General features: G+C 39.6%; 1 protein-coding gene across 1 annotated transcript; it reads right to left on the bottom strand.

Moving 5' to 3' along the window:
• Positions 1-298: 298 nt before the first annotated feature.
• On the bottom strand, positions 299-12,373 carry chrna1 (cholinergic receptor, nicotinic, alpha 1 (muscle)). Its single transcript, XM_028423017.1, has 10 exons — positions 12,141-12,373; positions 7,895-8,037; positions 3,422-3,466; positions 3,189-3,298; positions 2,888-3,083; positions 2,488-2,725; positions 2,156-2,379; positions 1,942-2,056; positions 1,702-1,826; positions 299-1,248 (listed from the first exon to the last, which is right to left on the bottom strand). The coding sequence occupies exons 1-10, from the start codon at positions 12,193-12,195 to the stop codon at positions 1,120-1,122; spliced, it is 1,380 nt and encodes a 459-aa protein (XP_028278818.1). The 5' UTR covers positions 12,196-12,373; the 3' UTR covers positions 299-1,119.
• Positions 12,374-12,653: the final 280 nt, after the last annotated feature.

Genomic DNA, 12,653 nt, shown 5'->3' with positions numbered 1-12,653 from the left:
AAACTTAGTGTTTTGAATGAATATCTGATCACATATATCTTGGGCTTAAATAGATTTTATAACCACCCATATTTAGTATTCTTCTTCCCAACCTAAAATACATTGAAAATGATTATGGCAGCAGAAAATGTAATAGAAAATAAGATGTAGCTAAGGCATATTTGTTCCTGAGACAATACTTAAAAAAGATCAAATGGGATAAACCAAAGGGTATGTTTCTGTGACTTTTATTTTACTTCTTCCACATATACACAACTTGGAAAAAAAGATAAATGCAGAATGTTTCTGAGCCATCAAACTGAACAAAATTGCTGCCTGTGACTTCAACAATACCAGCCGCAAAATAAATCAAGTTACCTTAAGCTTGTTAAAATACAAGATGGCAACACCGCAGCCGTTACACGTCTGAAATGTTCATACCTAGTGCTGTGCCGCTGTTCTGTTTTATTTGCTACGTAAACTTTTAAATGATTATAGATGCCATGTAATGTGCTGTCACTGGTGGACAACTAGCTTAGTTGTTTATTCCATCATCCATCTTCATCATTGACTTTTGCCAGAACCTGCATCAGGTTTGTCGTTTCAGGGTTTCCTTGTATAATAATTAAAAATATTGTAGCATACAAATGTAAATGTCCAAGACCAGAATCCATAAATAAGAGACAAATACATGTCAGGCAAAACCAATCAATAAAACTTCCAGGACGGAAAATATCTTGCCTGCATTTAAAAAAAAAAAGTAACATTTAAAAGAATCCTGTGACTCAAACTGTCAATCAAGCTACCAGAAGTAACAGAATGATGATTATTGTTGGCTCTTTCTTCAGATAATAATATACTCAGAGCCCACCAGTGACGGCAGCGATCAAATACTGTAGAAAAACACCAAAAATAATAGAAAACAAAATGTTAGTGACAAGAATGGTTTCAAGTATGACCCATCTAGATAAAGAAACTCCTGCCTTAGTGTTCCTCTTATTGCAATCACCTGTGCCCAGCCTGTGTCTGTCTGTCAGAGAGACAGCAGGATAATTACAACCTGAACCAGTCTAGTGGTAAACACCTCAAAGTTTGATGTCTATTCTGATCAACGCACGTACTCCATTATGGGTTAGGCATCTACAGCATGTTGAGCTCAATGAGTCTTCCAGCAAAGACGGCAAGCGTCCCGATGATGCACACGGCCATGAACACACAGAGCAGGATGTGGTCCAAAACCATGGCAACAAACTTCCACTCCTCAGCTGCCTGAAACGACATGAGAAAGAGTTTTGACTTACAGACTCATCAATAAAGGTTGTTAAAGTACTTAATGATTAAGTTCTGATAGATGTAACTTTGGTGTCATCTCTTTTTGTAGCATTCTTAGCAGGATGTTGGGAAAAAAAGTCAATTTTAAGAATTATTTCACTATCAAGTACATCTCTTGATAGTGATTTATCATCAATACAAACTGCAATGTATTACATGACAAAGTTGAGGTCTTGATGGACTATATTTGGCCAGGCGGACTGATTTCCTAGAACCAGTGCTGACTGGCAGGCAACCTCATCGTCCCAAGATTTCAGGAAGTTTCATGCAATTTCTTTCTACATTTGCTGCTGCAATAACAAATACACAGCAATTCAATTCTATGATTTTTAAACAGATGTTAATCCAGATTAAAATGTATGCTGTGTGGTCCTGCAGACTTTCTCTTACATTGTTGGATTCCTCGTCTGATTTCATGGTCTCTGCGATGTACTTGACACCTTCAATTGCGCTGCGAACATCAGGGTTTTTGGCGATGGGAGACTGATAGGTGACAGTGGTGGGGGTAGGGTTACCTATAGAAGAGAAACCAAGGTTGTAAACTACTGTTTTACCTAATAATTCTACCATTTACTGATTTTATTTTCACTTATCTTGTGGAAAAAAAATGTCTTGCACATTCTGTCTTGCCTGAGATATCAGAGATATCCATGTCGGTAGGAAAAAGCCTCTTCTGTCGGATTTCCTGACTGGGACGCTTCATTGTTGAGAAGAACATCATGTTGGGAATGGTTTCAATGAAGACCTGGAAGGCAGTCAGACGAAAGCATTTATGATGTTTCTTCTTTTTTAAAGTCTTATGGCTATCATGGCATTTCTCGCATTATCACAGTAAAATATACACCTTGCGGATCCATGCGGGCATAGTGTGTGTGCTGGGGGAGCGGTGGTGTGTGTTGATGACGATAACCGTGATGATGATGGAGGCGATGACAAACACCATTGTGAAGAGCATGTATTTTCCTATTAGAGGAACAGCGCTCGAGGTGGAGGGGATCAGCTCCACAATAACCAGCAGGAAGACAGTCAGAGACAGCAGGACAGAGATGGAGAGTGTCATCTTTTCACCTAGAGACATTGTAGGAGACAATAACACTGTCTGTGTAAACTTTAAGGTACTATCATAAACAATTTACCAATATGTATACACTCTATAACCCACCAGGACCTACATACCAGAATCAGTAGGCAGGTAGAAGACCAGTCCGGTAAGAAAAGAGAACAACATGCAGGGAATGATTACGTTGACGATGAAGTAGAGAGGCAGCCGCAGCATCAGGAAGTGGTAGGTGATGTCCAGGTATGGTGTGTCAGGGCAGCAGGTGTAGTAAACCCAGTGTTTCCAGCTCCTGTAGTCCTTTAACACCCATTCACCCGACTCCATGAAATTACTGAGATCAGGACGATCACTGTCCTAAAAGGCAGAGGTTATGGTCCTCAGTTATACAATGCATACGTTCCTTGATTGATGTGGGAGATTGTGACAGTTTATTTGCAGCCAGACACCCAGAACTACCCTTCACGGTTTGCCCACTGGCACCTGGGTGCAAATAGCAATAGCACGACTGGTACTCACAGGATTGATGACGACCAGCAGGCCATCGTATGTCCAGGTTCCCAGTTTCATGCTACAGTTCTGCAGGTCAAACGGGAAGTGGAGGACAATAATCTCACAGTAACTCTTAAAAATGGCAGGAGGGTTCCATGTTATCATGCCGGTGTGCTCCAGCAGAACTTTAGTTTCATGGATGATGGCAAAGTCACCGTCAGCACTGAAGTGTAGGAGTAAAAAGAAAGAAGAGAATGGAGTTATTAAATGGAAACTGAATGTGTGTGTGAGTACATTTGGGTATAAAACTAAGAGAAAGTGTGTTTACTTGTTGTATAGCACCAGGTCAGGTTTCCATATGTCAGTTGAAGGGACTCTGATTTTTCGGATGCCTCCGTAGTCTTCTGGATTCCACTTCAGGTTCACATCGAGCCATTGCTGTGCGATATTAGGGACACTTTATGTAGATTAAATATATATATCTATGTAAAGTTTCCTAATTTTAGCCCACTGTTATATGGATTTCAAAATAAATAGTTAGCAAACAATCACAGAATTTACCTGTCTGAGACGGACGTTACTTGTCACAATTTGGTTAACTTCATCCTGGGAAAAAGGACAGACAACAGTCACACAGGTAGGCAGACATCACCTTCGACATTGTAGTGCTTTAGCATACCAAATAAATAAATAACGATCTGTCCAATCTGCAGTGAAATAACTCCATGTTTGTCATTATAATGAAATGACAGTGATTTATTGAACACTATTGTTATCAGGCTGTTGTCTTTTTATAGTTATGGAAGGCATCCATGCGCACTGAAATTATATAAAGAAAAAATTGAAAAAAAAAAACACGATTCTGCATTATTAATAGTTAAAAAAATCCAACAACTGTACTGGTGACACCAATATAAACATGATGCTTACTTTGCCTTTTTTATTTTATTTTTTAAAGAAAAGCATCCCTCCAGGTTAGATAATACAGGCCTACACAAATTAATGTATGAGTCAAAACCAGTGGCGTAGGAAGCATTACAAATGTGGGGGGGACACCTTCTGTGGGTGGGTGGTGAAAAAAAGTACATCAGTATATTATGAAATATAATATAATAATATGAAGTAGTTGCGTTTTCCTGTGGATTTTAGCAGGTTGTTAAACTATTTTACCTACAGAAGTAAACACTTCATGACTATTTCAGAGACACATTCAACAAAAACTCGGTGACAAACAACAGTTTTGTCAAACATACTGGTGCTACTACACTAACAGCCTCCATATCTGAGGCCTTCTCTCATTTACAGAGACAAAAAACTGGCAAATCCCATAGAAAAATGAACCAAACTGCTTAATGCAGATAATACTGAAACACTAAAAATACTAACTTACAAAAAGATGCATGTCTTTATTTTTATTTGCTTATAAAACTACTTAATTCACAACAAACCTTGTGGATGTGTTTATAATGATGCGCTGCCTCATCTGCTACATCAGTGTGTCCCTGTTCATATAATGCTCCACTGTGTCCTGACGTCCATCACATGTATTTTACTCTTGCTGATAAGAATAGGAGCAGGTGGCTGTGTGCACTGGCTAGGTGAGGCTGAAGCTAGCAGGCTAACAGGAGCTAACCTGCCTTATTACAACATGGGTTAATGCTGAAAACAACTCTAACTCTCCGTGTCTTTGTTGGGAATCTCCTCATGTCCATTGTGTGTGGGGAGGGAGCAGAAAAGGCAACAACATGTCGTCAGACAAATAAGACCGTCTACTGTAACTGACAGTAAACAGCAGCTTCCTCCCAACTTTTCTAAGTTGATTTAACATCAACCTAACGTCACCTGGGGCCATGTGACAAACAGTCAGGCTTCAGCATGAGCTGGACTTTGTGGGATGACACTGACGTCACCTCCTCCAGCTTCGACCAGCAGTGACGGTTCTCTTTACGGTGTTTTACGCTCGCTCGAAGAGACCACTGGCTTTGTTAGGTCTGTTACTATAGTAACGGTATTGCCACTGGCTTTGTTAGGTCTGTTACTATAGTAACGGTATTGCAGCGCTGTGGTAACCAGGAATGGAGTGGATTTCAGCGGTGAGGTTATTCTCTTATGAACCAAGTGGGACGGAGTTTTTCACGAGCAATCGAAACAGCGTTAGGTGGAGTTTCCTACTCACTAAATGTGGGGGGGTCCAAACGGGCCGTTTTAAAATGTGGGGGGGACACGTCCCCCTCTGATATAATGGCAGCGACGCCTATGGTCAAAACAAACTTCCGTCAAGGATGCATCCTTGTGTCCTTGCTCATAGCTCATGCCTCCTCTCTCCTCGGTCCATACCCTTCCAGGTGCACAAATTTGGCGCGCTGAGGTCCACTTTCGGGTGAGGACAGAGAAGAGGGAAGGACCGAAGACGTATACAAACATAGCGCAAGTTAGTTGTTGGACATTATTGCCCGTTTGTTGATAAATAAAGCTGCCGGCTAGCTAAAAAAACTCCGTAAACAAACTGAAAAACTTCCTACATCGACTGTAAATAACAATGACATGTAGGGGGATGCCAGCTACAAGCTTACCTAAAATGGAGATTTACTAGAATGTAGGAATGGAAAGTGTTATTCCTAAAAGTTTGCTGACAATAAACCACACTGGACCGCAAGAGGAGAGAGGATATTTTCAAACAGGGAGTACCATGTATCGTGGAAGGACTTGTCAGGAGAGCTTCAGCCACGGCCTCCATGTTCCCAGACTGCAGGAGCGAGGAGCATGCGCAGAAAGAGAGCTACGAACAGTAAGAGCCGCTCATTGTGTTGCGCTGTGTTTGTGTCGCTTGTGTTTTGTTTTGCCCTCGCTGAATGCTTGCTGTGACCCTGGTTGTTTGGTATCCACTCACGTAAAGCTAAGATGGCGTGCTGCATTTCCGGTCAGTGACGTTGGCTATTTTTATTACAAAAGGTGACCGCGCATTTTCTGCATATGCGCCCAAAATCTGGAACTCCCTGCCAGACGATATCAGGCGGGCAAACTCGGTGTCTTCTTTTAAATCTCTTCTTAAAACTCACTTTTATTGTTTAGCGTTTTCATAAATCCATTCATTTATTGATTTTCTTTATTGCTTTTTAATTGTTTTATGCTTATGCCTGGTTTTATCTTACGGGCCTATTTTTACTTGCATTTTTTTCTTATTTTTATCATTATTTTATATTTTATTCTTTTTTAAATATTTTAAATTGTTTTATGTCTGATTGACTCACCTTGTGTTTATGAATTTTACTGGATGGTATTTTAACCAAGTGCTGTTGTTCCTGCTTGGATTTTATTGTACAGCACTTTGAAACTGAGTGTTTAAAAAAGTGCTTTATAAATAAAGTTATTATTAGTATTATTTATTGCAATGAGTTTGTTTTGGTTAGCAAACTCCAAGTAGGCCCTTATGGTTTTTCTTTTTTTTTTAAATAAAGTGTAGAGTGCACAGGAGCACTGCAGATATTCATTCTCTTTTATTGGGAAAATGTCTGTAAAATGGAAGGAAGACCAAACCAAACTTTTAATGTGATGGTTTAGTTTTTGTACCTCAACAGCTGTCATGAAGCCCCTTGCCGCTTAATGTCTCAAAAGTATAGCTGGTAATGGGATTTGTTGTGAGCTATCAATTTGTCAGACCCATCATGAGGGTAAAAGTTTTACAGGTTGAACATTCCAGGAGGTGCCATTGAATTTCAACCTTGATCTTCATCTCAAAACACCAGAGGAACCGGAGGAGAGCTGCTAACAGTAAGAGCAATTCCTTTTTATTTACACTGTTTGTGTTGTATGAGGTTTTTTATGGCTGTCATGCCCTTGCTGAGCTTGAATCCTTGTTGTGATCATGGTTCTTTGAAATGGGTGGCTCACCCCCAGCCAGAGCCTGTTTTCTAGGTGTAGGCTACTGCACCTTTGGAGGTTTTATGGTGGTTTATGTGTGGATTGAGAGGATATTCAGATTTGCTTAGTTTTTTGGCAGCCAAGGACACTGATACTGATTTTAAACTGCAAGAGTTTCTTTTCCCCTTTTCTTTGGCACGTCCAGTGAACGTGATATTTTTGCATGTCTCCATTTCTTTATGAACAATGTGTATGAACATTCTGTCTGTTTGGTTTGGCCTTCTCTTTCAACATCGTTAAATCTGAAAGTCTCATCTACAGATTGTTTCCTGTTCTTTCCTTACTGGCTTTTAAAGTTATGATTTTTCAGGAGGCTACATGTATTGATACCCAGGTGGCACAACCTAAACTAAGTCTTAAATGGTAGCTTGGCATCTTGGGTGTTTATTAACCAACTGAATTTGTGTGGTTGTAAGCATAGGTGTGTTTGGGCTTTGTAGCAGATTCTTTGAACTAAACATTTTGGATGTATTACAGTAATTGAAAGGAAAGGCTTGAGGTGTTTTAGAATCTCTTGATTTGTACATACCCGTTAATTGAGTGGATATTCAGATCTTTTCACTTCAGCACCAAGGACAGTGACACATGTACAGCTATGTTGTTGCTATAACTTTCCTGAGAATGCTGTTTGCTGGATTGTTGATGGTGAAAGTATGTTATCAGTGGAATTGGTTGAAAAGTTACTGCTGTTAATTTATCCTAAAAATAGTGACTGCTACAAGCATGGTGTTCTTATTGTATCTGTGTCTACGGATTTCTATTTTTTTGGCCTTTTAATGTTAAGTAAGAAAAACATACTTTTTCATTATTTGCAATCGTGAATGTGTGCAAATGCCATATCTCAGGTGTACTACTTTTTCCTACCTAAGCAAAGAGCTATAGCTAAATGGAAAAAACCTAAAATTTTTCAAAAGAAACAAACACAAAGCAGCCACTTGACAAGAAATAGAACAAAAACTTTACCAGCTATCCACTTATTGGACTGTTCATGTCCAGGGGAAAAGATGCATATCCTGGCCACATTACTTTGCATGGCCACACTGCTGTGTGTGTGTTGTTTAGGGTTTTTTTAGGTTGCAGACATTTAAATGGAGACACCATTGTCTTCCTTACCACACTGATGAGCTGTATTAGCTGCAGTCCCACGGTGACTACTACCGCATCACTGAAATGGTTTACTGGACGAACCACTTTATTATAACCTGTGAACAGGTTTTTCACTAGACGAGTCTCATCCTCTGAGCAAAATGCTGAACCTAGAAAAAACACACAAACATACACAAAGTTTCAGTAAAGTGATCACGATTATTTTCCTTTACAATTTTTACATTTTACCTCATGGAAACATTAGCTTTCAGTCAGCTTGAAACAGAGTTGACAGTGCTCTGTGCTACAGAGAATTTTACTTTCTATTTGGCACTTATAAACCACACTTTCATTATGAGTTTTACTTTTAGTGTGTAAAAGTGTGTTTAGTGTGTAGTGTTAACAGAGATGCATTATAATGTATAAGATGTTGCCACCCATCTGACACCAATGTCCCCACCAATGTTTTCACAGCTGAATTGAAGTCATAGCTGAAGTGAGAGGCCAGCAGATTACATTTACTGTGATTCACAGGCCAAACATTTCCCTGGCTTACAACCTGCAACCTGAAACCTTTCAATGCAACAGTGAGGGAGAGGCTGCATTGGAAAGGAGACAGCCAGGAAGAGAGAGGAATTATCAGATGAGAGAGGGGCAGGGACAGACGGATGCAAACAGATCAACAGCAACAGCAGTCAAGTGGCTGGCATTCTTTAATGGTGAAAAGCCTCCACTGAATGCCACATGAGCTGTTTAAGCGCTGCAATCAAGTCTGTTTCTATAAGTCCTGGTGAGCATAATCTGAGTGCTAAGAAGGTGTCTGGGAAATCCAGCCTTGGCCAATCCATTTGACATTAAGTCTGGATCAGCTGGAGTTCAGAACCGTTAACCTGTATTTAACACCTCTTCATACAAAATGCGTTTCCCACTAACAGACTTATAGTTGTGTTAAACCATACCTTTATGAGTCAATAAATTATGCTACGCTGTTCAGTCATGCACCATAAAAATACTGCTAAAAAGGTCTTCGATAGTCGGATTCTAACTAAGTAGCAACCAACAAAAGCTAACAATGCACTCTACACTTTGTTCTTTAGGTTTCTGTGTATCCTCATCACAACTTTCATAGCTCATGACTTATACATAATTTGTTTTGGATGTGTGCTTTTATATTAAGCACAAGTGTTTTATGTTGTTTATCAGTTGTGTAATTTACTTTTCGGATACTTTCGCAGTATTTTCCTGTTCTTTCACCACTCTCAAGACAGATTTAACTTGACTTTGACTTGTCTTTATCTTGTCCAAGCTAAGGCTCTATTCCTGTACAACCGGAGATTGATTACATCAGCTTTGTTCACAGGGTTTCCAGACAGCGACTATTTTTTAAGACGATGCATGACAGCTCCCCTGTCTGATGTGTCATTTGCCAATAGATTCTGACTGATCCGGTGTCCATAAGGTTTTTCACTCGTCGTGCTATGTGCAAATGCACATGACTCTCTATGTGTTTGGAGGTGTTTCATAGAACTGTATCCTATTTCAATACGCTATGTATAGTTTAAGTCAACATGGAAAATGATGAATATTAAAAAAAACTAAAAGTTTAGGCTCTGATTATAGAAGGTTTGGGACATCAGGTGTAGACAGGGTAGAGGGGCCGGAAGTGGCCTGTGGATTGGCTGTTTGAGATTCCTGACATACTTTGTTTACATCTATGGATGTACATTCGGTAAGCTGTGGTTTTTGTATTGTAATGACAGTAATATCTCTGTTGATGTAAAAATAAAATGGCACTTCATAATCTCTTTAAGTTCATTTATTATCTAAGCATTTGTCTGCAACAGTTGAGGGCATTTAAGGACTACAGTACTCCTGGTAAGAAAGGTTTGTCTGGAGCCCTGTTTCACATATACAGTAAAGACATCACATAATTTTGTATAATATGACCGAGCACTCAGTTCTGCAAGCAAAGTCACATCCTTTGCATGTTATTTTGGGAATCTGCTGGCAAGCTACACTGAGACTGAGCAGGCTAGGATCTTGTTTCATTTAGCCAGCAAGGGTAAAGGACACACACACACACAACCCTGACACACAGTGTTTTTCAATCTTCTCAGGACTTTTTGGGGATCTTTTGCAATGATCAGGATAAGGAGTGTGTTGTTGTTCCGGCAGTGGTGGGGTTCATTGCCTTTATCTTTGCTAGTTGCTGTCTGCTTGCACCCTGCCTGTTGTCCTGCTAGCATGCTTTGATCTAGCCAGTAGCCACATACAGAAATAGCAGGGAGGCGGACCTCGGAGCCACTTGGAGCTGTCAATCATTACCCACTCTGTATTCCTGCATGATACTGAACTGACATGAATCAGCTTTATATTTTATGCATAACATGGCAATAAAAGAAATACAATTTTCATCTTTCAATAAAAGAAAGAAAGACTTAATCAATTCCAATCGATTCAATTTTTATTTCTATGGCATCTTTTACAATCAGAATTGTCTCAAGCCCAGACCAGAGCAAGCACTTAAAAGTAGACAGTGGCGAGGAAAAACTCCCTTTTAACTGGAAGAAACATTGAGCAGGACCCTGCTCATAAGGGGGGCCCTCCTGCTGATAGCCAGCTGGATAAAGGAGGAGAAGAGAGAGGGAGGACGGAGAGGATGAAAGGGAGAGAACAAACATTCAGCAAAATCTAATGTATTATGAGAAAATTCTGTTAGAGAAAGTGAATTATTTCTGGAAATTCCTCGGTTTCTTGAGGGCAAACATGAATTTATTTCCTTACAAACTCCTCTCTCGGGTACGATATCTGAACATGCAATGGTCTAGCTTAGGAATGACCCCCGCTGCCTTCTGATCAGTAAGGTTTCTGTCTTGATTTTTCTTTTTCTTACCTTTCTTTTTTATATAAAACTATCAACATCTTACCTTACCTGTTGATTATTTAGTTGAACTTAAGGGAGAGCATTAGAATTCTTAAAAAAAAAAAACCTACCTGAGAAATAATACCATAATACAGGGTGAGATACTGACATACGAGGTTGTAAATTTATTTTAAGGTGAATGCTGCATCATTGAACTGGGAAAAACCTCACATGATTTAGTGAGGATAGTTTTTATGGCACATCTGCAGTGATGCAGATTATGTCCAACTGGTGGCATACAGGCTGCGCTTATTCATCCCGACATACCACCTCTGTCTGGCTATTGCATCAATTTGTCATCAGTGTGTTTCGTAAAATCTGTCAGCATTTACATCACTGAATAAGGATGAATTGGGGATTAGGAAAATAAATGTACAGCTGACCCTACTCTGCTAATCTCTCTGCTGCAGACTCTTGATTTGCTGCTTAAGAATTAAAAATGACAGAAAATTAGGAATGTATAGAAATGTAATAGAAATAGTGATTCAAAAGATGTTGGTAATATTACATGCTTTTAGTAATTGAAAGATTATTGTTTTTAGTTTCATTGTCAAGTCCATCATCTTGGTAATTTTCTTGCTTATGTTCCTTCAGCCTGATTTAGAGTCTTATGTTGTGCTGAGGTGCCCTTGAACAAAGACCACATACCAGCTCACTGATAAATATAAGTCATTCTTGAAGTGGACAACTGCTACAGTAAATTCCTTAAATACAAGTGCAGCCAGGAATCTTAACAATCCTGAGCTACATTTTTAGGGTATATGGAGGACAAATAAATAAGTGAGTTACATAGAAAATAGCCAAATTCATCTTTTGCTTTTCATATATAACAAAAGTCAGCGCCCTGCCTTAAGAACATTACTAGAAGTTCATGTGGTGTTTTTATGATTTGTATTTTTTTTAATGACATGGTCAGAAGTGGCTCCTTTGTGTTTTAATTACTAAGCTCGGTTTCCCCTAATATTGTGCAATTGGGTAGTCTGCTTCTAGTGTATATTGTAACTGATTTTTTGCTGCCAGGCCATGTGTCAGGAGGCTGTCTCCTGTTTCTGAGCATGGCCACTTGACACACCCGTTTGGTCTCTGAAAAGCTCAGCATGTAATTGTCAGAGGAAAGAAAACACAAATTTAACATTTACAGTACCTTGCTTTATATTTATCACACAATGGAGAATATTACTGACTAGACCACAGGGTTTCAGTAAAACACTGGTGGGGTGTTGCTGAACTTTGTGAGACATAGTCTAAACTAACCTAAACTCTTTTTTTTTACATTATCAGAAACTGTACTGCTACAGAAAGCTCTTGACCCATAAAGTAGCAATCAAGATTTTTACACATGGCACTTACCTGAATAAATACAGAGAATCCATGCCAGCAAGATCTGGACCTTAGGAAGGGTCATGTCTCCACCAGACCTTTATAGATATGGTCCTGAAATCCACAGCATCCGGTCCGTAATGTGTTGTTAACCAGTTAGTGGATCCAACTGAACCTATAACTGACTTTATACAGAAATGCAGGACATATAAGCTGGAGCAGTCTCTTTAGAGCTGGAAGTGAGTAGTGGGAAGGTGGATCGGCCAATATGTGAACTCTGAGCTCTTGTTTCTCATAGCAAACTCCACCTCCCCCACCTAACAGCATCCCGACCTCTCAACACACTTCAAGGCACGGGAGACAGCTGGGCGTGTGTGTGTGTCTGTGTGTCATTGTTTTTCATACATGTGAATGGTGGATATTTTTTTATGAATCCATCTCATATAATAGTGAAAGAATAGTATAGAAGAGTCGTACACAAAGAAACACAGCACAGGGTGAAGGAGGAAAGACAAACAGATGCACAGTTTAGGGGACAAAAGG

This window comes from Parambassis ranga, chromosome 15 (genome assembly GCF_900634625.1).
Source record: "Parambassis ranga chromosome 15, fParRan2.1, whole genome shotgun sequence".
NCBI classification, from domain to species: domain Eukaryota; kingdom Metazoa; phylum Chordata; class Actinopteri; family Ambassidae; genus Parambassis; species Parambassis ranga.
The sequence above is the reverse complement of the archived record's forward strand: the minus strand, read 5'-3'. Positions and strand labels throughout refer to the sequence as shown.

Coding starts and splice junctions, on each gene's coding strand:
- chrna1 (XM_028423017.1), bottom strand. CDS start 12,195: ATGACCCTTCCTAAGGTCCAGATCTTGCTGGCATGGATTCTCTGTATT. Junction 8,038..12,140: donor GATTCTCTGTATTTATTCAG/GTAAGTGCCATG, acceptor TGTTTTTTCTAG/GTTCAGCATTTTGCTCAGAG. Junction 1,249..1,701: donor CAGACGAGGAATCCAACAAT/GTAAGAGAAAGT, acceptor ATGTCGTTTCAG/GCAGCTGAGGAGTGGAAGTT.